Genomic DNA, 20,594 nt, shown 5'->3' with positions numbered 1-20,594 from the left:
CTATAGACACATACATATGTGTATGCATATGTGTATATATACATATAGACACACACACACACACATCAGTAATACCATTCTTGTACCTAATAAATAATGAGAATTCCATTATATCATCTAATATCCTGTTTGTATTCATATTTCTTCTCTTGTCCCAGAATGTCTTTTATATCTCATTTCCTATCAGGATCCAATCAATGTTCACGCATTTTTTTGTACTTCCTCTCTTGTTTTCATCACTGACTAAGAATCTAGGCCAGTTGTAGAATGTCCCGTGTTCTAAATGTCTCTGAATTATTTTTTCCCGTCGCCTTTGTCCCTTGTAATTGCCATAAATTTGAAATTCGGTCTGGGGCTCTGCTGTCCAAGTCAACATTTCTTAGCCACATGTGGCTATTTCGTACTTGAATGTGGCCAGAGCTACAGGAACTGAATTTTTCGTTTCGATTTTAATTAATTTAAATTGAAAAGCTTATGCTTAATTAAGTTATTAGAGAATTTTTGTGCATGTTTGGAACAGCTTAGGTATGTGAATGTAGTCTTCCAACTGTAAACGTCATCAATTCTAAAACAAATCAAGTATTTTCACTAACAGTTTGGTATCTAAATCAGGATACTCTAAGTATCCTGGATTTTGAAGGCAAAGAAGAATGTTAAATACTTCGTGAACAGGTTGGTTCTGTTTATTAAATAGTGACAAAATATTTTGGATACATTGGGGTAAATGAAATATATAATTAAAATTTTACTTTTAAAAAAAAACTCTTTTCATGTGGGTTCTTGAAAACTCAAAGTTACAGATTTTAGGAACGCTTTCTGCCACCCCTCCCCCCCTCCCCCATGCTTCCTTCTAATTACTACTACTCTTAAGGATAAATACCACATTGCTTGTGATACTGGAGATGAGTTTTATGCAGGGCTTTTTATTTTAATTTATGATAGTGGTTTTCCTGGATTTGCTACACTGCATCCTGTATTATTTATAGCACAACATTCCCCAGAAAGGTTAAAGTTCAAAATATGATTGCACAAATCATCAGGAACGGAGTGAATGAAGCAAAATTCTTAACTCAGATATTACTTTCTAAGAGTTCTAGTCTAGTATCAGATTTTCCTTGTATCTTTTCTTAACAGTTGAATATGATATATGGTTGTGGGAAAAATATGGGTAGAAATGATAACATGTAGACACATTTTTGTAAAGACAGAAATAAGTTTCCATCAGGAAATCAGTAGAAACTTCAGGTATTATTTTGCCATTCTAAATACTTAAGTGGTAAATGCAAAAAAAAAAAAAGTGTTTATATATATATGTATAAGTATTTATATAAGTATATATATATATATATATATATAATATTAAAAAAGTATATACCACTTAAATGAGTTATTATAAATCATGCAACTCAAGGGGCACCTGGGTGGCCCAGTCAGGTAAGCATCCACCTCTTGATTTTGGCTCAGGTCACGATGTGACAGTTTGTGAGTTCGAGTCCCGCCTCCGACTCTGTGGTGATAACACGGAGCCTGCTTGGGACTCTGTCTCCCTCTCTCTCTGTCTGCCCCTCCCCCACTTGCTCTCTCTCTCAAAATAAATAAAAATAAACTTCAAAAAAAAAACCACACCTCCCAGCATAGTTTTCATTATAAATCTGAATAGTTGCACATAAAACCATGCCCGGCTCACTGTAAGTATGAACCGTTATTGTTACGGCTCACCTTTGAAGTGTGCATCTTCTTAGATGGAGATGTTTAGAACGGAGATGGTGGGAGTAATGGCAGGGTTCTTTTGCATTTGTCCAGGCTATTATGCATCATGAAGGTCACATGGATGACGGCTTAAATCTCTCTAGATCTCAGCATGAAGAATCACGGACCGCACGAGTCATCCGGAGCACTGTCTTCCTTTTCAACAGGTTTATAAGGTACGTTTCCTTTTGTTGTGGTGGTTTCATGTTTTATCTCGACTTCTTTATTGGCTTTACAAATACACAAGTCTAAAATACACTACGGTGGTACGCCTACAATTTGGTGGGTTGGCAATACACATTAGAAAATGGGAGCTAGGTGGTTTTATGTCTTTATTTTAAATACACTTTTAAAAAGGGAATGTAATTTTATTATTTTTTTTTAATTTGAGAGACGGCATGCCAGCAAGTGGGGGAGGGGAGGGGCAGAGAGAGAGAAAGAGAGGGAGGGAGAGGGAGAGAGAGAGAATCCCAAGCAGGTCCTGTACTGTCAGTGGCAGAGCCCGACACAGAGCTCGATCCCACAAATCATGAGATCATGACCTGAGCCAAAATCAAGAGTCAGTGCTCAACCGACTGAGCCACCCAGGCGCCCGTGCAATGTGATCTTAGAAATTGTGTGTGTAACTTGTATTTGATAGCTACAGGTTAGGATTATTCTATAACATACCTTTGTTCTGGACCTGTTTATATTCCTTTCACACTGAGGGTAATGAAGCCTACATACTTTGTGAGTTTTGAACGGTATTAAAAAAATAAAATGATTCTTATAGTAACTAAGTTTCATACCTTCTAATGGAAACAGTTATATATCTTCAAACTAAATCAAGCTTTTGCTCAGAGTGCTTTCTGTAACATTATACCAACATACGGTCTGGCTTGTGATGGGTATCATACATCTCTTTGAACTTGCCAATTTGAGGGGCATCTGGGTTGCTCAGCTGGTTAAGTATCTGACTTTTGGTTTTCACTCAGGTCATGATCTCATGGTTTGTGGGTTCGAGCCCTACATTGGGCTCTACACTATGCCTGGGATTCTCTCTCTCCCTCTGCCCTTTCTACCTGCTTGCTTGCTTGTGCTCTCTCTCAAAATAAACAAACATTTAAAAAAAGAAAATAGAGGCACCTGAGTGGCTCAGGCAGTTAAGCGTCCAACTTTGGCTCAGGTCATGATCTCACTGTTCATGAGTTTGATCCCTGCATCAGGCTCTGTGCTGACAGCTCAGAGCCTGGAGCCCGCTTTGGATTCTGTGTCTCCCTCTCCTCTCTCTCTCAAAAATTCTGTGTCTCCCTCTCCTCTCTCTCTCTCTCTGTGCCTCTCTCTCTCTCTCTCTCAAAAATGAAAAACATTAAAAAAATTTTTTTTAAAAATAATTTTTAAAAAATAAGTAAACTTGCCAATTTGATGGAAAAGTTTATGTATGTATATACACATGTGTATGTATATACATATATGTGTATGTATTTACAATAATTTTTAAGTTGAATTTATTCAGGAATTGTGAAAATAGGTATATTTCATGTTTGTTGACCATGTATTTTTTTTAAAGGTTCAGGCCTCTTTTTTCTTAATTTTTAAAAATGTTTATTTAGTTTTGAGAGAGAGAGAGAGAGCATGAGTGGGGGAGGGTCAGAGAGAGAGGGAGACACAGATTCCGAAGTAGGCTCCAGGCTCTGAGCTGTCAGCACAAAGCCTGACATGGGGCTTGAATGCATGAACTGAGAGATCATGATCTGAGAAGTCAGAGGCTCAACCGACTGAGATACCCAGGCCTCCCTGTTGACCATATTTCTTTATTTAATTTCTCTTTGTGATTTACCCATTAGTTGATTACTTAATTATTTTAATATTATTTAATTCATCACATTCATGTATTTTTTATATATGTGGGTTTTACTTACATGCTCATTAGTATTTGCTGCACCTTTAGACTTCCTGAATTTGTACAGTTCTTAAATATATCTCAGAAACTTTGGAATGTTTTACATAATTACAGAATATTATAAAGGGTACATTATTTTAAGTAAAATAATTTGATTCTTCTGTAATATTCATGAAAGCACTAAAATTCTTTAAAATCTCCAGGTCTTCATAATATTGGCACCTGTGTGTTTTCCAAAGTGAATTATTTTTAAGTATTCATTTTATTAATGTAGATTTATTTACTATTAAGAACCTAATTTTTAAAAATGCAAGGACAGACTTCTCTTTTTCACTGCTTACAGTGAAGGTCAAGGCCATTTAATATATCTTCATTTGTGTGTCTTACGCAGTTTATTTTCTGTGGCCCTTCTGTTCCTTTTTTTCCAGGTCAGGATAGTGGTGGTGGTGATGGTAGAAGGCTGTGTGTGTGTGTGTGTGTGTGTGTGTGTGTGTGTGTGTGTATTTGTGTTGTGAGAGGGATTCTATTCTTCTGGACTGTACAAAATACATATGAAGCCTTCTTTTCCTTTAGGTATATTAATGAATGTATTCTTTTTTTATTAAAAAAAATGTAGCGTTTATTTTTGAGAGATAGAGACAAAGCATGAGGAAGGGAGAGGCAGAGAGAGAGGGAGACACAGAATCTGAAACAGGCTCCAGGCTCTGAGCTATCAGCACAGAGCCCAATGCGGGGCTCGAACCCACGAACATGAGATCATGACCTGAGCCGAAGTTGGACGCTTAACTGATTAAGCCACCCAGAAGCCCCATGTTAATGATGTATTCTTAAAGGAAATTATATAAGGGAGGAATCTGTGGTAGTAATATTGTTTAATCTTCAAATTAACAAAATATACATGAATTTAAGGCTTTATGTTTTCTCTGGCATAGTATAATTCTACCACCTTTGGATTTCCCCAATTATTTTTTCCCTTCATTTTTTTGTTATTGATAAATTAAGATGGTAAATGTCTTTGTAGAGATAGAAGTTATAAACCTTAACATAATTAACAATTTTAGGGTCTTGGATTGTATTTGTCTGACAGGAGGCTTCTGGAAAGTAATTAAATGGTTACATTTCTGATAGTGAATATATTCAACTTAATAACCTAAAAGCTGACATTTATTATTGCTCCTTTTTAGGTTTAAAAATGTAGGTCTTATATTTGAATCACCTTTGAATTTCATTTACTTCAGTATGATGAGAGTTGAGTTTCACTTTATTATCAATATATTTATGATTCAACTAAAGTTTAATAGGACAACAGGTTTAGAACAGGAATACTTCATTGCATATAAATTTTTATTTTAAAAGAGGAGAAATAATTTTCTTCTGACAAGTCATTTCTATTACTTTTTGGGCATAGAAAGACTTATCGAGATAATAAAACTAGGTAATAGATAAGGCTGAAGTCAGCTCTTCAAAGTTTATTTGTAATCCTTATATAATTGATGATACATTTTAAATTATATTTTTGAGAATTGTGAACTTAAAGAAAAGCTAATTCTCTTACGAGGCTCTTATTGTTTTTAAAATGTGAAGTCTAAAATACATAGCTAGCTGGAAACATTTCCTTGTAATAACATATTGCCATTTGATTTGGCTTATGCAGAGAGCAGGAAAGGAAGTATAATATTGTATGCATTAAATTTTGTCTTGACTAATATGAATATTACTATACCAACTATAGTACAGGCATTCTTACATTCTTTTATGGTGTCTGTTGTGTCTTTTTAAAAATAAACTTACTTTGGGGGCACCTGGATGGCTCAGTCGGTTAAGCGTCTGACTTCAGCTCAGGTCACGATCTCGCTGTCCGTGAGTTCGAGCCCCGCGTCGGGCTCTGTGTTGATGCCTCAGAGCCTGGAGCCTGTTTCCGATTCTGTGTCTCCCTCTCTCTCTGCCCCTCCCCCGTTCATGCTCTCTCTCTCTCTCTCTCTCTCTGTCCCAAAAATAAATAAACGTTAAAAAAATTTTTAAAATAAACTTATTTTGGAAAGATGTGGTTTACAAATAGTCTATTTTAAAGTTCTTTCCAGATACATTCAGAACTAGGAATTTTAAAAGTCTGAATGTCAGGAAGCTTAACAAATTAACCCATTTTTTTTGCCAGTAATATGTTTTTCTTCAAAGCTTAGAAAATGCAACGTTTCTTAGTCTGATTTTAAATACTTTTTTTTCAGATAAAAGCATTTTAATTTCTTGTTTTCTGATCAATAAGAAAATTTTTTAAGTTAAAAATCATTGGAATATATTTTTGAACAGGCAGGAATTTACAAAATGACAGTGAGGGTCAGTGATGTAGCAGGTAACAATTCCCTCTCTAAAAACAAAAAGTAGAACATAGAGCCTGATGCGGGGCTCGAACTCAAACTGTGAGATCATGACCTGAGCCGAAGTCGGACACTTAACCCTATTTTTTAGGGCGCCCCTATATTTTATTTTTTAAACTTATATTTATTTACTTTCTGGGAGAGCACAAGCAGGGGAAGGGCAGATAGAGGGGGACAGAGGATCCAAAGTGGGCTCTGTGCTGACAGCAGAGAGCCCAATGCGGGACTCGAACTCAGGAACCCTGAGATCATGACCTGAGCTGAAGTCAGACACTCAACCAACTGAGCCACCCAGGCACCCCCCCCCCCCCAAATACTGGTGTATTTAATATAGCATCATATATAGTTGGCGAAGTTTAGAATTTTTTATTGGAATATATTAATTATTGCTGTTTGAGGAAAACTAGGACCTTTCTTATGGGTTCCTTTTACAGGGGTGTGGGGGGAGAGGGTAAAGCTTTAACTCATCCGTGGTCTAAAAAACAGTAAGATTGCAGATCGCTGATGTCGAGAAATGTTTGCTGTGTATTTTAGGGGCCTTGATGCGCTCAGCAAAAAAGTGAAGGCTTCCACAGTAGACCTCCCTATAGAATCTGTGAGTCTGAGTCTGCAGGACCTGATTGGTTACTTCCATCCCCCCGACGAGCACTTAGAGCATGAAGACAAACAGAACAGATTACGGGCTCTAAAGAACCGTCAGAATCTCTTCCAGGAAGAGGTGAGTTTCCACCAACATTCATTTCCTTTATGCTGCTGTCTTCGGAAAACCGCTGCTCTGGGGGGAGATGCTCTGACAAGGTTTGCATTTTGAGCTGGATGAGCAGGTAAACAGTGGCATAAGGGAACCGGGCCTTGGAGGAACCCTGCGATCATTTTTGTGTCTCTGTCAGCGAGTGCTAATTTGAAACAGTGAAACTCTTCACTCCCCTGGCAAAGGCATTTTATTTTACTGTCGGCTCAGCCTTCTGCACTGATCGTTCACTGCACTGCAGTTTGCTTCCTGTTTGTTACAGACACACAGTATCTCAAAGTGTCCAAATGAACACAGGCTTTGAAAAGCTGGAGGGTTTTTAGACTCCTCGGCAGGTTCTCGAGGCTCTTGGGAGGTGCCTGGTCCCCAGGGAGCCTGGTGTTGAGAGAGAGAAACTGCCCAGGGGAGGTCAGGTCGCCTGTGGAGAGACAGAGCTCCAGCCTCTCTGCTTGGACAGAGCAGATGCACTTCTTACTTTTACATGGACTGAGTTTTCACGTGTGATTTTATTTCACGCACCTTCCAGTAAAAAAGGAGTTCACGTGCCATATTTTATAGACAGAATTACAGAAGGACCAAGTGATACGTCTAATGCTCCTTTAAAAAGAGTGTCGGAATTACTGCCATAGAGAAGAATTTCGGTGGGAGGATGTCAGAGGTGAGCTGGCAAATGCCACCGGCTCAGTCCGTGCTCCCCTTCCTCTGAGTGCCCCCTGTGTGTGGAATAATGAATGTTTCAGAGTAAAAGTGTCTAGGAAAGAAAGGTTAGAGGATATTGACGAGTACCCACAATCCCTACCTCTACCTTCTTCTAGTTTGAAAACGGTTTCCTAATTTTCCATCAACAGCCTTTGAAATTAACATTAATTTTTGAGGACTTTTTAGTGTATATTCCAAAAAAAAAAAAAAAGGTGGGTCTAGAGGCTGTAGTGGTATGAAAGCACGGAGACCTGTGGACGTGAGCCAGTGACAACATGGACGAGTTTGATGGGACATTTTCTTTTTTTCTTTTTAAGTTTTGAAAGTTTTTATTTATTTATTTTTGAGAGAGAGGCAGAGAGAGCAGAGAAGGGGCAGAGAGAGAGGGACAGAGAGAGAATCCCAAGCAGGCTCCGCACTCTCAGCGCAGAGCCCGATGCGAGGCGCGAACTCGCAAACCGTGAGATCATGACCTGAGCCGAGACCAAGAGCCGGATACTTAACCAACTGAGCCACCCAGGTGCCCCATGTTGAGACCTTTTCATCCTGCATCTGCCAAAATATTAGACCGTGCTGAAATACTGGGCTATGAAAATTCGAAGGATTGATTTTGGATTTTTTTTCAATTTCTTGCATAAGACAATCCGGACGGGAACTGACAAATGTACTTAGGGCCGTGGTCCCTCTTACAACTCTGTGTGAAATAGGTTCCCTTGATTAGTCAACTCTTTGTTTTGTGTGTTTTGCCTCATTTTGGCAACCTTGATCTAGAAATAATAATACAAGCTTAATTTCAAATTTAGATAGCATCTTTTTTTTTAAGTTTATTTATTTATTTTGAGAGAGACAGAGATGACACAAGTGACAGAGGGGCAGAGAGAGAGGGAGACAGAATCCCAAGCAGGGCTTTGCTTGGAGCACAGAGCCCAATGTGGAGCTCGAACCCAGAAAACCATGAGATCATGACCTGAGCCAAAACCAAGAGTCAGACGCTCAACCTGCTGAGCCCTCCAGGAGCCCCAGATTTAGATAGCATCTTGCACAGTGGTATAACGCATTTTTGATTGGCTTCAAAGCTATCTTTTCATGAGCTTGTCTTTATTCATTTATTAGATCTTTAGCTTAATATTAAAAATGATGATGACCGTGCCTACCCTAAGAACTAGGATTCATTCATGCTGTTACAGGGGAGGAAAAGAAATATTTTTCCTCCACTCATCTCAGGTTTGTTGGCCGAGGCCCTGCAGATCAGAGTGACAAAAGACAGCTATATAAGAGAAAACACGTGGAGGTTTATTAACTGGTGAACCCTGCATATCCATGGAGCACTCTGTGATGAGCAACTCAAAGGAGTGGTTAGAACTTGGGCTTGTACAGCATCCTAACAAAAGGACAGTAAGTTTGTAGAAAATGAAGAGACAAAGGAAAGGAATTTTGAGCCTCTGGGGCAGCAAGTTGTGGGAAGGTAAATACAGACGGAAACTAATGGAAGGTGAGGGTGAGTTAGTAAAGTTTCTTAGGTAGATTCCTCTGTGAAGCCTCTGGGCTGATAAGCGTTGGGCATTGTTTCTTGTGATTAAACATCTCCCGCCCTTCCTGGTGGAGAAGAAAAAGAGAATGTTTTCTTAGTTGCCTTCAGCTCAAAATAATCCTTATGCTAGGGGCACCTGAGTGGCTCAGTCGGTTAGGTGACGTACTCTTGATTTTGGCTCAGGTTCGTGAGTTCAAGCCCCACATCGGGCTCTGTGCCAGTGTAGAGTCTGGTTGGGATTCTGTCTCCCTCTTTCTGTCCCCCTCCCCCACTTGGTCTCTCTCTCTCTCTCAACGTAAATAAAAATAAACTTAAAAAAATAATCCTTGGGGTGCCTGGGTGGCTTAGTTGGTTAAGTGTCCAACTTGGGCTCAGATCATGGTCTCGCAGTTACTGAGTTCGAGTCCCACGTTGAGCTCTGTGCGGACAGCTCAGAGCCTGGAGCTTCGGATTCTGGGTCTCCCTTTCTCTCTGCCCGTCCTCCTCTGTGCTCGCTTGCTCTCTCGTTCTCTCTCAAAAATAAATAAACGTTAAAAAGTTAAAAAAAAAATCCTTATGTCAACGTGGAATATTTTTTAGTGAACCTTTGTTTACTCATGGTAGAATACAGTTGTGATCAATTCCTTAATCTAGCAGTAAACCTTGCCCGTGCAAATATGAAGCACATATTTTGATTTTGTTCTTCTGCTTCTATCTGAGAACAGCCCGCAGGATTTAGAAGCCACTTGCATTACTTCAAGAACATTTTATTTCCCATGCAAATGTGTTTCTTCCTGTCATGTAAATACATGGCCTCAATTTTCTTTATGATTAACAGGCTTACTTCAAGCCAGGCATTTTTTTTTTTTTTTTTTAATTAATCAACTGAGCATCATTTCTCGTCTGTGAGCAGCATCGCTGTTTCTCAGGGTAATTCTTGTTAACTTTCCAGGGCATGATCAACCTCGTGCTCGAGTGCATCGACAGGCTGCATGTCTATAGCAGTGCGGCGCATTTCGCGGACGTGGCGGGGAGAGAAGGAGGCGAGGCTTGGAAGTCGATTCTGAATTCTCTCTATGAGTTGCTAGGTAAGACGTCTGATGGTTTTCGAGGCAGCCAACGCACGCCCGTGTAGAACGATCCCATAAGTTTTATGACCTGCTTCTTAATCGAGGCTCAATGTGTTTCCTGTTGTTACACTAAATCCTAGTGATGTTTGGTATTTACATCCATCCCTGAATGTGTACCGTGCCCGGAGCAGTAGATTTGTCTTCAGCGTGTGGAAGGGAGACATCAAGGGTGTAATTTGGGGGGGGGGGGGGGGGGGCCCCTGAATGCATATGCAGGAGATATTTCCTTTGTGATTCTGAAGTTAGTCCCCCAAGACTCCTCTTTCTCCCTCACCAGAGTCTCGTCAGGGACCTTCATCTTCCTTCCGTCCTTTTGAGATTTGTGTTTGCAACTTACATTTTTTTTAATTGTTTTTTTAGCATTTATTTATTTTTGAGAGAGAGAGACAGATTGATTGCGAGCCGGGGAGAGGGAGACACAGAATCCAAAGCAGGCTCTAGGCTCCGAGCTATCAGCACAGAGCCTGATGCGGGGCTCGAACTCATGAACCATGAGGTCATGTCCTGGGCCGAAGTCAGATGCTTAATTGACTGAGCCACCCAGGCTCTCCATGCGTTTGCAGCTTCTAAGTGTGCTTGACGTATGTTAAGCAACACTTGTGGTTTAGGAGCATTCCTGTCGACTGTATGCAAACATACATCCTTATTGGTTTTGGTCTGGGCTATTCCAATAGCTTCTCCATGTCTGTTGTCATGAACTATGAACTTGGAAGCTACTGAGCTGGCCTCAAATTAGGATAAAGAGAGATAGTTTGTTTCTCAAAGCAATGGACGAAGCCAAAATATCAGCATCTGGGGGGCCAGTTCCCCAAACCCCACTTCTCACAGGATAATATGAAGGGGACATTTGACATGCAGTGCATTGAGTTACCGGTAAGGGATTGTGACTCCCAGTCAATCATGTTGGAAATACGCTTGCCTGCCCTTTGCTTTGGGTGGAGACACCATCTCTCTCTTCCAAGGCTGCTTGGTACAAATATCCGTGAAAAGATGGCCCAAAATAAAGGTTTCAGTGGCTCATTCACGAGACTCGCAAGAGCAGAAGACCTGTGAAGAATTGCCTCTCTCTCCACTCACCCTCACCCCCCACAATCCCACAGTCATCTGGTGAACTGTAGCTACGTGTCTCTTCTGCTGAGAAAATTCTCAGCTTCTCCCATCATTCCAGAAAGGCAAGTTTAACTTGCTTTGCCTGGTACTTGAGGCCCCGGTGAACCCTTTTAGGCTTGCCCTTGACTCTGTCCTTCCCCTTTCTCTGGCCATACCCACTTTCTCAGTATCCTGGCCACATCCACACTTCAGGGACATTTTCCTACTCCCACCTTTCCCCAAATTCCTGTATATTCTTTGAGGCCCAGTTCGCGCGTGACTTTTTTGAAGTTAATCTTGACATTTTTTCTAAGTTTCAAGCATGACTGAACAGTTCCCTCGCCCTCTCTCTCCCTCTCTCTCTGCTTTCTTGGAACTCAATATTTACTTGTTTGTAGCATTTACCACATTAGTTACAAATGCGACCATGATCTCCAAGGTCAGTAAATGTTGACTAGTTAAACAAATCGAGTTCTGATAGAGTCGGAAAGTGTGTGCCTAAGTGGAGAAAAGAAGTCTCAAGGCATTTTTTTTTCAGCAAAAAATGGAAAAGTTGTCAAAATATTTAGATATTATCTATAATCTAATTGAAACTCACTAAAATTTAATAATACTATTTAGCAAATAGAATTCTTGTGCCTGTTCCCTTCAGGTGGCCTGTCTTATCTGCCATAACAATTAAACGCATACAGTTTGGTATTTTCAGAATAAGGGGTAATGCTGGCTAGTGTGTCTTTGAACAGGACTCAGGATATTGAGGCTTCTTAGGATTGTGGATTTATTATTTTCGAGAGACAGAGAGAGACAGAGCCTGATCAGGGGAGGGGCAGAGAGAGAGGGAGACACAGAATCCAAAGCAGACTCCAGGCTCTGAGCTGTCAGCACAGAGCCTGTTGTGGGGCTCGAACTCATGAACCACGAGATCATGACCTGAGCCGGAGTTGGACGCTTAACCGACTGAGCCACCCAGGCGCCCCCTGGATTGATTATTTTACCCATGAAATCATTAGGATAAGGATTTTATGGTGCCCAAATCCTAAGGACAGTATTTCTTTGTCAGTGAAGAAATTACAGCACGAATTTCTGCATTTGGTAGCGTCTGGAGTATGGTAGTGGTTTTGCTACCACAGTTTGACCTCTTCACTGGGTCCAACGCTGGCTTTGTTTCTGTGACAAACTAGGTGTTGAGGGTAAAGAGGGGTCTCCTCTGTGTGTGTTTGAGGGTAGAAAGGGTTATATGCAGAGAGTGTGCTGTTACAGACAAATCTAGGTGATGCACGTCTTACTTCCATTTTCACATCAGCTCTTTCCATAGTCTGTTAGTTTTTTCTTTTCACTGGGTCCATGCTTTCCTGTATCCATAAGTAACACAGATGGACAGAGAGAAATAAAATGCATTTTTCTTTTTTTTTTTAATTTTTTTTTTTAACGTTTATTTATTTTTGAGACAGAGAGACAGAGCGTGAACAGGGGAGGGTCAGAGAGAGGGAGACACAGAATCTGAGACAGGCTCCAGGCTCAGAGCTTTCAGCACAGAGCCTGACGCAGAGCTCGAACTCACGGACCGCGAGATCGTGACCTGAGCTGAAGTCGGACGCTTAACCGACTGAGCCACCCAGGCGCCCCTATAATGCATTTTTCTAAAATCATAGAAAAAGTCTCATCCGGCAAAGTCAACATTTCAGTTTTATCCTTTTGGGCCACATATCCCTCAAGCCTATCTTCCTTTTACTTGACAGAGTTCGTTGGGGATTAAATTGGATTCTTTTATTTTTTTTTTATTTTATTTTTTTTTTAATTTTTTTTTTTTCAACGTTTTTTATTTTATTTTTGGGACAGAGAGAGACAGAGCATGAACGGGGGAGGGGCAGAGAGAGAGGGAGACACAGAATCGGAAACAGGCTCCAGGCTCTGAGCCATCAGCCCAGAGCCTGACGCGGGGCTCGAACTCACGGACCGCGAGATCGTGACCTGGCTGAAGTCGGACGCTTAACCGACTGCGCCACCCAGGCGCCCCTAAATTGGATTCTTTTAGAACCTACTGCAGGAGTAGTAATAAACTCTACAAAATGCTGGGTGGGAGCACACTCTTCATCGGAAGTGGTTTTATGACTTAATTTTTTTTTAATTTATTAAAAAAATTTTTAATGGTTATTTATTATTGAGAGAGAGAGAGTCAAAGTGAGAGCAGGGGCGGGGCAGAGAGAGGGGGAGACACAGAATCCGAAGCAGGCTCCAGCCTCTGAGCTGTCAGCACAGAGCCCGATGCGGGGCTTGAACCCACGAACTATGAGATCATGACGTGAGTCAAAATCCGATGCTTAACCGACTGTGCCACCCAGGCGCCCCGACTCGATTTTTCACGAGAACGTGGCTGAAGATCTGACTTTTACGTGACTTACCTACTCAGAGAGGAAGGGGAGAAGCAGTTGTTGTAGGTGGAATGATGCATCTCTTAGGATGTATCCACGTGCAGATTACAGCCTCTGGTGCACACAGCAGAGGTCGTTCATTGGCTCCCAGAGCTGGAGGCCTACCAGCGGGTGTGACTCAGTGGCTTTATCATTGCTTCCGGAACCAGTTTCTTTATGTGTGTTGTGCCTTCCGCAGCAGGGTCTGCTCCCCCCAGTGCTGGCTGCCCTCGTGTGGCCTCAGCCGTCTGCTGTCCACTCACAGTGCTGCACAAGTGAACACACACAATGGAACAAGTGAAAGAGGGCCGCTGTTGGAAACTGTCTCTTAGGAAAGAGCATGCTGTTTCTTAACCCCTTGCAAATCACCCCTTTCATCTCATTAGACACATCTGTAGCTCTTCCTGCAAGGGAAATAAGGAATTTCACCAGCATTTCATGGGGACTGCTCACGTCAGAAACTGGGGCCAAGCCCATGGGCTGCCCGGCTGCCATACAGAAGTGAGCATTGCAGAGAATTCTGGGGAAGGAGTTGAAGTGTCCAGCTCAAATGTTAACGTGTACACTTCACTCATCCAAAAGGTTTTATGGACTGAATTCTCATCTGAGTGCTTTTGTCCACCACCTAGCACCATGTGCAAATGGGGTTGGCACTCAATAAATAGTTGTTTGAATTATTTAATAAATATATTAGAGATTCCCACGGGGCGTAGGTTTCCCTGTAACAGATTAGATGTGGCCATCAAGTTGGTTCATTACACATCACTGAACCCGTTATTCTGTTACCATCATGTCTTTTTCTTGAAAAACCAAAGCTCTAATCTTTAATCCATAGGCAACAGCCTCTGAGGAAATGACCCTTCTTTTAGCCCAGAAGAGTCTCAGAATTATAGCTCTACCACTTACATGACCTTGGACAGATTACTAAAGCCGAGCTCAGTTTCTTCATCTTCAATGCCCACTCTAGAGTGCCTCCTTTTTAGGGTCGTTGTGCAATTCCATGAAAAATACCAGGCACATAGTGAGTGACGTCTATTGTTATTATAAATATTATCTGTAAAATGGCAATACTAATTCCCCTCATAGGATTGTTGGATGGCTTACCTGTTGTAATGTGTGCAAAGGCTCAGCTCTCCCTCTTCTTCTCATTAGTCCTGTTTTTTTGTTGTTTTTTTTTTTTTTAGGGTACATTTATCACCATCCTCTGTGTCATCAATGTAGTAAAACTTTCTTCTTCAACTTGTTTCTGTTCTTGTTTTTGCCTTTTGACTATGCCTTAGAAAAGAAATTTCACTTGCAACGATTGGCTATAACAAGGGAAGTTCTGGATTTTGAAAATACAGAAGACGCAGAAGATACAGCAGGGTGCTTATGGTAGATACACAGTGGCTCTTGATTTCCTCATCAGAAAATGGAGGAAATAAAGTGTTCTTCATAGTTCCCTCCAGGCCAAAAATAATTTTCTATTCCATTTTTCTACCCATTCTCTGAATACAGTCATGCCCAGCTCTTACATCTGTATCTTCCACATCTGGTGCATAGGTGATATTCAGTAAATACTTGAGATCATGCTGATAGCTGGATGCTGTATGATTTCTCTCCACCAATCTTCATGGGAGGCATCAGGGAATCCTTGCACATTTCCTTCAAGAATTGCCATTGACTTTCAGATACTTGGTATTCACCTTTCCCATTCCAGTCTTTGGAGCCCCATGGCTGGGGTGTCTGCCTTCTCACCTGAGACCTCACTCACTTTGTCCCTGCTCCCTGAGCATTCGGTCCTTCCAATGCTTGCCTCCTATCCACTTCTATACTTTCAGAATGTTAGACTTAGTTTATTTATATCAGAGGTTTGATAGGCAGTAAATATTATCTATGTTATAGATTAATATGGAGACATAAAGTATACATTTCTTAAATGTATGTATGTTTCCTTAATTATTTACATCCCATTTGATTAAGAAATGATTGAGGGAGCTATTACTTAAAATTGATGTAATTAGAATTCTCTAAAACTCACATCTTAAAGGAAGTTAACAGTATAGTAATCGTGTATGTCGTAAGGTAATACACACTGATTTCAGACATGTGCATGTTTTTGTGGCTTTTAAACTAATTTTTTCATGCAACAAGAGATATAAGTTCCGAATATACTTTCTAAATACACACACACACACACACACACACACACACGTTCTTTTTTTTTTTTTTAATGTTTATTTATTTTTGAGAGACACAGAGACAGAGCACGAGCAGTGGAGGGGCAGAGAGAGAGGGAGACACAGAATCCGAAGCAGGCTCCAGGCTCCGAGCTGTCAGCACAGAGCCCGACGTGGGGCTCAAACTCACAGACTGTGAGATCATGACCTGAGCCAAAGTCAGATGCTCAACCGACTGAGCCACCCAAGCTCCCCTCTCTCTCTCTTTTTTAATCTCTCTCTCCAGGGAAGCTTCTTTTTCCATTTGTTTTTCCCAAGTGTTTTGAATCTCTTTCCTTTTACAGTCTTCTGAAGAGGCGTCCTCTGTAATAGAGACTGTGTCGTGTTGGGAAAACGTGGACTTTGAGTCCAATGGGCCTGCATTTGAATAAGATTCTCATCCGTTCAGAAAGATTAACTGAATACCTGTTATGGGAGATGCCCTAATCTGGGCAGTGAGGGACAGCTATGACCAGGATCCAATCCCTGCTCTCATGGAGTTAATGGTTGAGTAAGAGACAGAGTGGATAATAAAGCTAGCCTAGCCATAGTGCTGTGCAGCTACTGACTTTGCTGCCTTGACCATCCCAATACGTGTTGTTGTTAAATCCTATCAGTAAGTGATCAATAAAAGACTGATAAATTTGACTACGCAAAAATCAAAATGTTTATGGTGAATGATATCATTACAAAATAGAAAAAAAAAAACAGGTGGGGATTTTATAAAATATGCCACCTGTGTGAAAGACAAAGGCCCGGTTTCTATCATATGTAGAGCTTTCATAAATCCATAAGGAAAGGACATATCGCTTAATAGAAAAACAGAGAAAAGATGGGGACAGGTAGTTGCCAGAGCAATAAATAAAATAATAAAAGATATTCAACATGACAAATAACTGCAAATGAAAATGATAAAGATCATTTTTCACTTAGGAGATGAGCACAGATAAACGATTTGATAATACTCGTTGTTGGGGGAAATGTTGGGTAGTGTGTTTCTTTCTGGTGGGGGTGCAAATTGATGGAATTTAAAAAACCAAACAAACTCTGGTTGGCAGTATACATAAAACTTTAAATGTATTTCCTTTTACTCTAGAAATTCTACTTTAAGAAATGTATTCTAGAGATATATTTGTACAAGTGTGAAAAGGAGGTCCACTGCAAAATTGTTTATAAATTGCATAAAATTGAGAGCAATTTTTCTATCAACAGGGGATTGGTTCCATAAGTAATAGTGTAGTACTGTGTTATCATTGAAAATTGAGATAAACGTATCATCAGGAAAACTGTATAAAACACGCCAGATGGCTGTTCTTTTTTAGCATGGCCATCTAGGATATGGTATTGAGCGAAAAAAAGCAGGATGCTTGCTGTATTAAGAATAAGATTACTGTATTAACATTAAGATTCCAACTGCCTTGCATTAGAAATATGTAGAGAAAGATACATTCTTGTACACACTGGACACTTAAGGAAGGATGCACAGAGAAGGGCTAGGTGGCTGCTTCTCAGGAGACAGGACTTCTACTTTTCCATTGGATATTTATTCTATTTACACACATTACTTTTATAACTGAAAAGAGTCGTTAATGCAAATGGCACCGTGCTACACAATTGAGGATGAAAGGGAAAGCTAGTAAATTAATTCCAGTCGAGTGAAGAAATAGACTATTTATGTTAGTGCATGCATCTAAAGAGGCTCTCTCTCTTTTTTTTAATGTTTATTTATTTTTGAGAGATAGAGCGTGAGTGGGGGAGGGGCAGAGAGGGGCAGAGAGAGGACGACACAGACTCAGAAGGAGGCTCCAGGCTCCGAGCTGTCAGCACAGAGCCCGATGCGGGGCTTGAACCCATAAACCGTGAGATCATGACCTGAGCTGAAGTTGGACGCTTAACCAACTGAGCCACCCAGGCACCCAGAGACTCTCTTTCTTTTTTAATGTTTATTTATTTTTAAGAGAGAGAGGGAGACAGAGCACAAGCGTGGGAGGGGCAGAGAGAGAGGGAGACACAGAATCCGAAGCAGGCTCCAGGCTCTGAGCTGTCAGCACAGAGCCAGCGGCGGGGCTCGAACTCACGAACCGTGAGATCATGACCTGAGTCGAAGTCGGATGCCCAACTGACTGGGCCACCCAGGCGCCCAAGAGGCTCTTTTTCAATATACACATGGTAGGTTCTCTGGTGGGTGTTCGGGGTACACAGAGCGGTGAGAGATTTTGTGGTTTAACTGTTCCTTTGACTACTCTTGATTTTCTGTTTTTGTTGTCAGGAACACTGATTCCATGATTAGAAAAAGATATATAATCTCATGTTGACTTAAGAACCATCTGCTGCCAGTAATTTTCACTGAAGTCAGTGTAATCAGAAGATAAGTAGCCGTCTATACGTGAGCAGATACTTCAGTGTGTCTGTGAAAGCCTCAGATCTGTAGCAGTATCTGGAGGTGATAAGATATTTACATCTCAGTGTTCTTTTCTTTTAAAGTTCATTTATTTATTTTGAGAGAGAGAGAGAGAGTGAGCGAGCGAGCAAACAGAGGCTGGGTGGGCAGAGGGAGACAGAGGGGGAGACCAAGCAGGCTCTGTACTGTCAGCGTAGATCCCAATGCGGGGTTTGAACTCACGAACCCTGAGATCTTGACCTGAGCCGAAACCAAGAGTCAGACTGACTGAGCCACCCAGGTGCCCCTCACTGTCCTTCTTTACCCAGGTATCAGGAAGTGTGGCCCAAGTATCATTAACTCCAAGTCTGTTAAGCTTCCTTCCCATGCTTCCAGCTAGGTAGACAGTAGATCCCATCGTAGACTTTGGTGTGAAATAAGCCACCTTCTTTTTCTTCAGCAGGTTTATTTAGCATGGAGAGAGCAGGTGGGAATGATAATCTATAACAATTTTAAAATTTGACACAGATCTATTTAATATGCGTTGTAGGTGGAGAACGACAGAGGCAGACTGATGAGCCCGCCTCCTGGAGGGAGTGGAGTGTTCCGGAGACACCAATATTCATAGTTTGAAAGCATTGCCATGGCTGGCTTTCATATGTCTTTTCTGAAATCCACACAATTAATCTGCAGGAGGCTTGCAAGCCAGGATGATTTTCTAAAGATGTTTGAGAAATGGCTCTTTGGCAAACCCTCCCAATGAATACTCATTTAATGAAGGTTCAAAGTATGAAACAAATAGGATAGGCTGCAGCCCGTTTAAGGAGGCAGAAGTTACCAGCTTTTGTTCAGAGTTTAGCTGACTGAGCCTCTCAGGCACCCCGAGATACTTTCTTAATCTGTTGATGTTGACCGAGACCCCTCCTCCTAATCTCTTCTAGAGCAGGGGTTCAGGCAGAAAGAGACTGGTGGGGAGCAGCGTCGACTGGCCCCGAGCGTGGACTCTGGAACTGAAATTGCCTGTGAGGCATTGGCCCCAGTATGAGCTGTGCCAGCAGGAACACACGGCTGTCTCCCCTCACCGTGTCCTCCAGCAGCCAGCTGTTTGGCTGCCTCCTGATGAGGGTGGAGAGGGAGGAGAGAACATAGCCTAGTTTTTCTTGGTTGTGTGGCTGCCCGATCTCTGGCTCTGGCCAGAAGGTTAAAGCTGTCCTCCTTGGTGGGGGGGGGAGTGGAACAGCTGGCAGGGGGTGGGAGCTGCCTTTCTCTGGGGGGCATGTCAGATGCCTTTAGCCAAGGCCCTGCTCACGGGACAGGACAGCTGCAAGTCTGTTCTCAGGTGGCTGTTTGCGGCTCCTTGCTCGGCCATGCGTGTCTAGTAGCCTGCCTCCAGCCTCTTTCTCCTGAAGTCTTCCTGCTGCTCCTGATGGCTGTGCTGAGTAGACCCAGAATGAGTGCACAGAGATGCTCTTCCCCCAGGATCCATGAGAAGTGCTCGTGCGTTCTTGGCCCAACACAGTCATCGAGGCCCATCCACGCAAAACACTGGGTCGGCGCCTCTCCCACCCCGTCCACTTCCTGGGCAGGCGGTCCTCAAACCTGAGTTCGCACGGTCCCCCAATGGCAGGGATGCCTCCTCAAGCTCTCCGAGAAGTTTCTGTGGCACAGCACTCTGAGATTTGTCAACGGCATTCTCGAGTTTTTGTGTGTTTGTGTATTTGTTTTTTAGGCTTTTCAGGATTTAGGAGCAACCACTTGTTAATCTGAAAATTTTAAAAATCTTTGTGGATTCTAGTTCTTTGGTCCCTCATTTGCCTACGTGTTATAACCGTTCACTTGGTATTTCCATACTTTGCGTGTAAGCTCCAAAAGAGAACCTCATTTGATTTCCTGCTATATCTCTTACTCTCAGAACAGTGCCAGATGCAAAGTAGGTAATCACTGTTCAGTAAATTTTAAAAGGGAGAGTACTCTTGGAAGATCTTTGCATCTTAACCTGCCTGTAGTTTTCTGATTCTCCAAGTATTTTGAGAAGTTGAGTCTCAGAGTTTAAAGACACTAAAGCATGGGGACACAGCGATGTTACAAAACGAGTAAGAGATGCAGAATGGAGTCTCTTGGACATTAATAATTTTTCGGTGGATGGCCAATATTGCGTTTCATATTCTGGTTGGATAAAAGTTGAGAGGTTTAGTTAGTTATTCAACACGAAAAAATGTGATAAAAGAAAAAAAGGTAGAAACTACGTTTAAAACATAACCACCCATTTTAGCATATAACCTTTTCAAAATATTTCTTTGGGCACCTGGGTGGCTCAGTCAGTTGAGCGTTCGACTCTTGATTTCAGCTCAGGTCATGACCTCGCGGTCGTGAGATCGAGTCCCGCGTTGGGCATGGAGCCTGCTTTGGATTCTCTCTCT

General features: G+C 41.7%; 1 protein-coding gene across 2 annotated transcripts in view; it reads left to right on the top strand.

The window, feature by feature from the left end:
• RYR2 (ryanodine receptor 2) overlaps window positions 1-20,594 on the top strand; it is a 754,822-nt gene that overhangs the window by 372,712 nt on the left and 361,516 nt on the right. For both annotated transcript variants that reach the window (XM_049646094.1, XM_049646095.1), the window contains 3 exons: window positions 1,804-1,925; window positions 6,541-6,724; window positions 9,919-10,054. In XM_049646094.1, coding sequence (XP_049502051.1) covers window positions 1,804-1,925; window positions 6,541-6,724; window positions 9,919-10,054 — 442 coding nt within the window. The remainder of the gene's footprint in view (window positions 1-1,803; window positions 1,926-6,540; window positions 6,725-9,918; window positions 10,055-20,594) is intronic.

Source organism: Panthera uncia, chromosome D2 (assembly GCF_023721935.1).
Source record: "Panthera uncia isolate 11264 chromosome D2, Puncia_PCG_1.0, whole genome shotgun sequence".
Lineage (NCBI taxonomy): Eukaryota > Metazoa > Chordata > Mammalia > Carnivora > Felidae > Panthera > Panthera uncia.
Note: the sequence above shows the minus strand (reverse complement) of the source record. Positions and strands in the feature narration are given on the sequence as shown.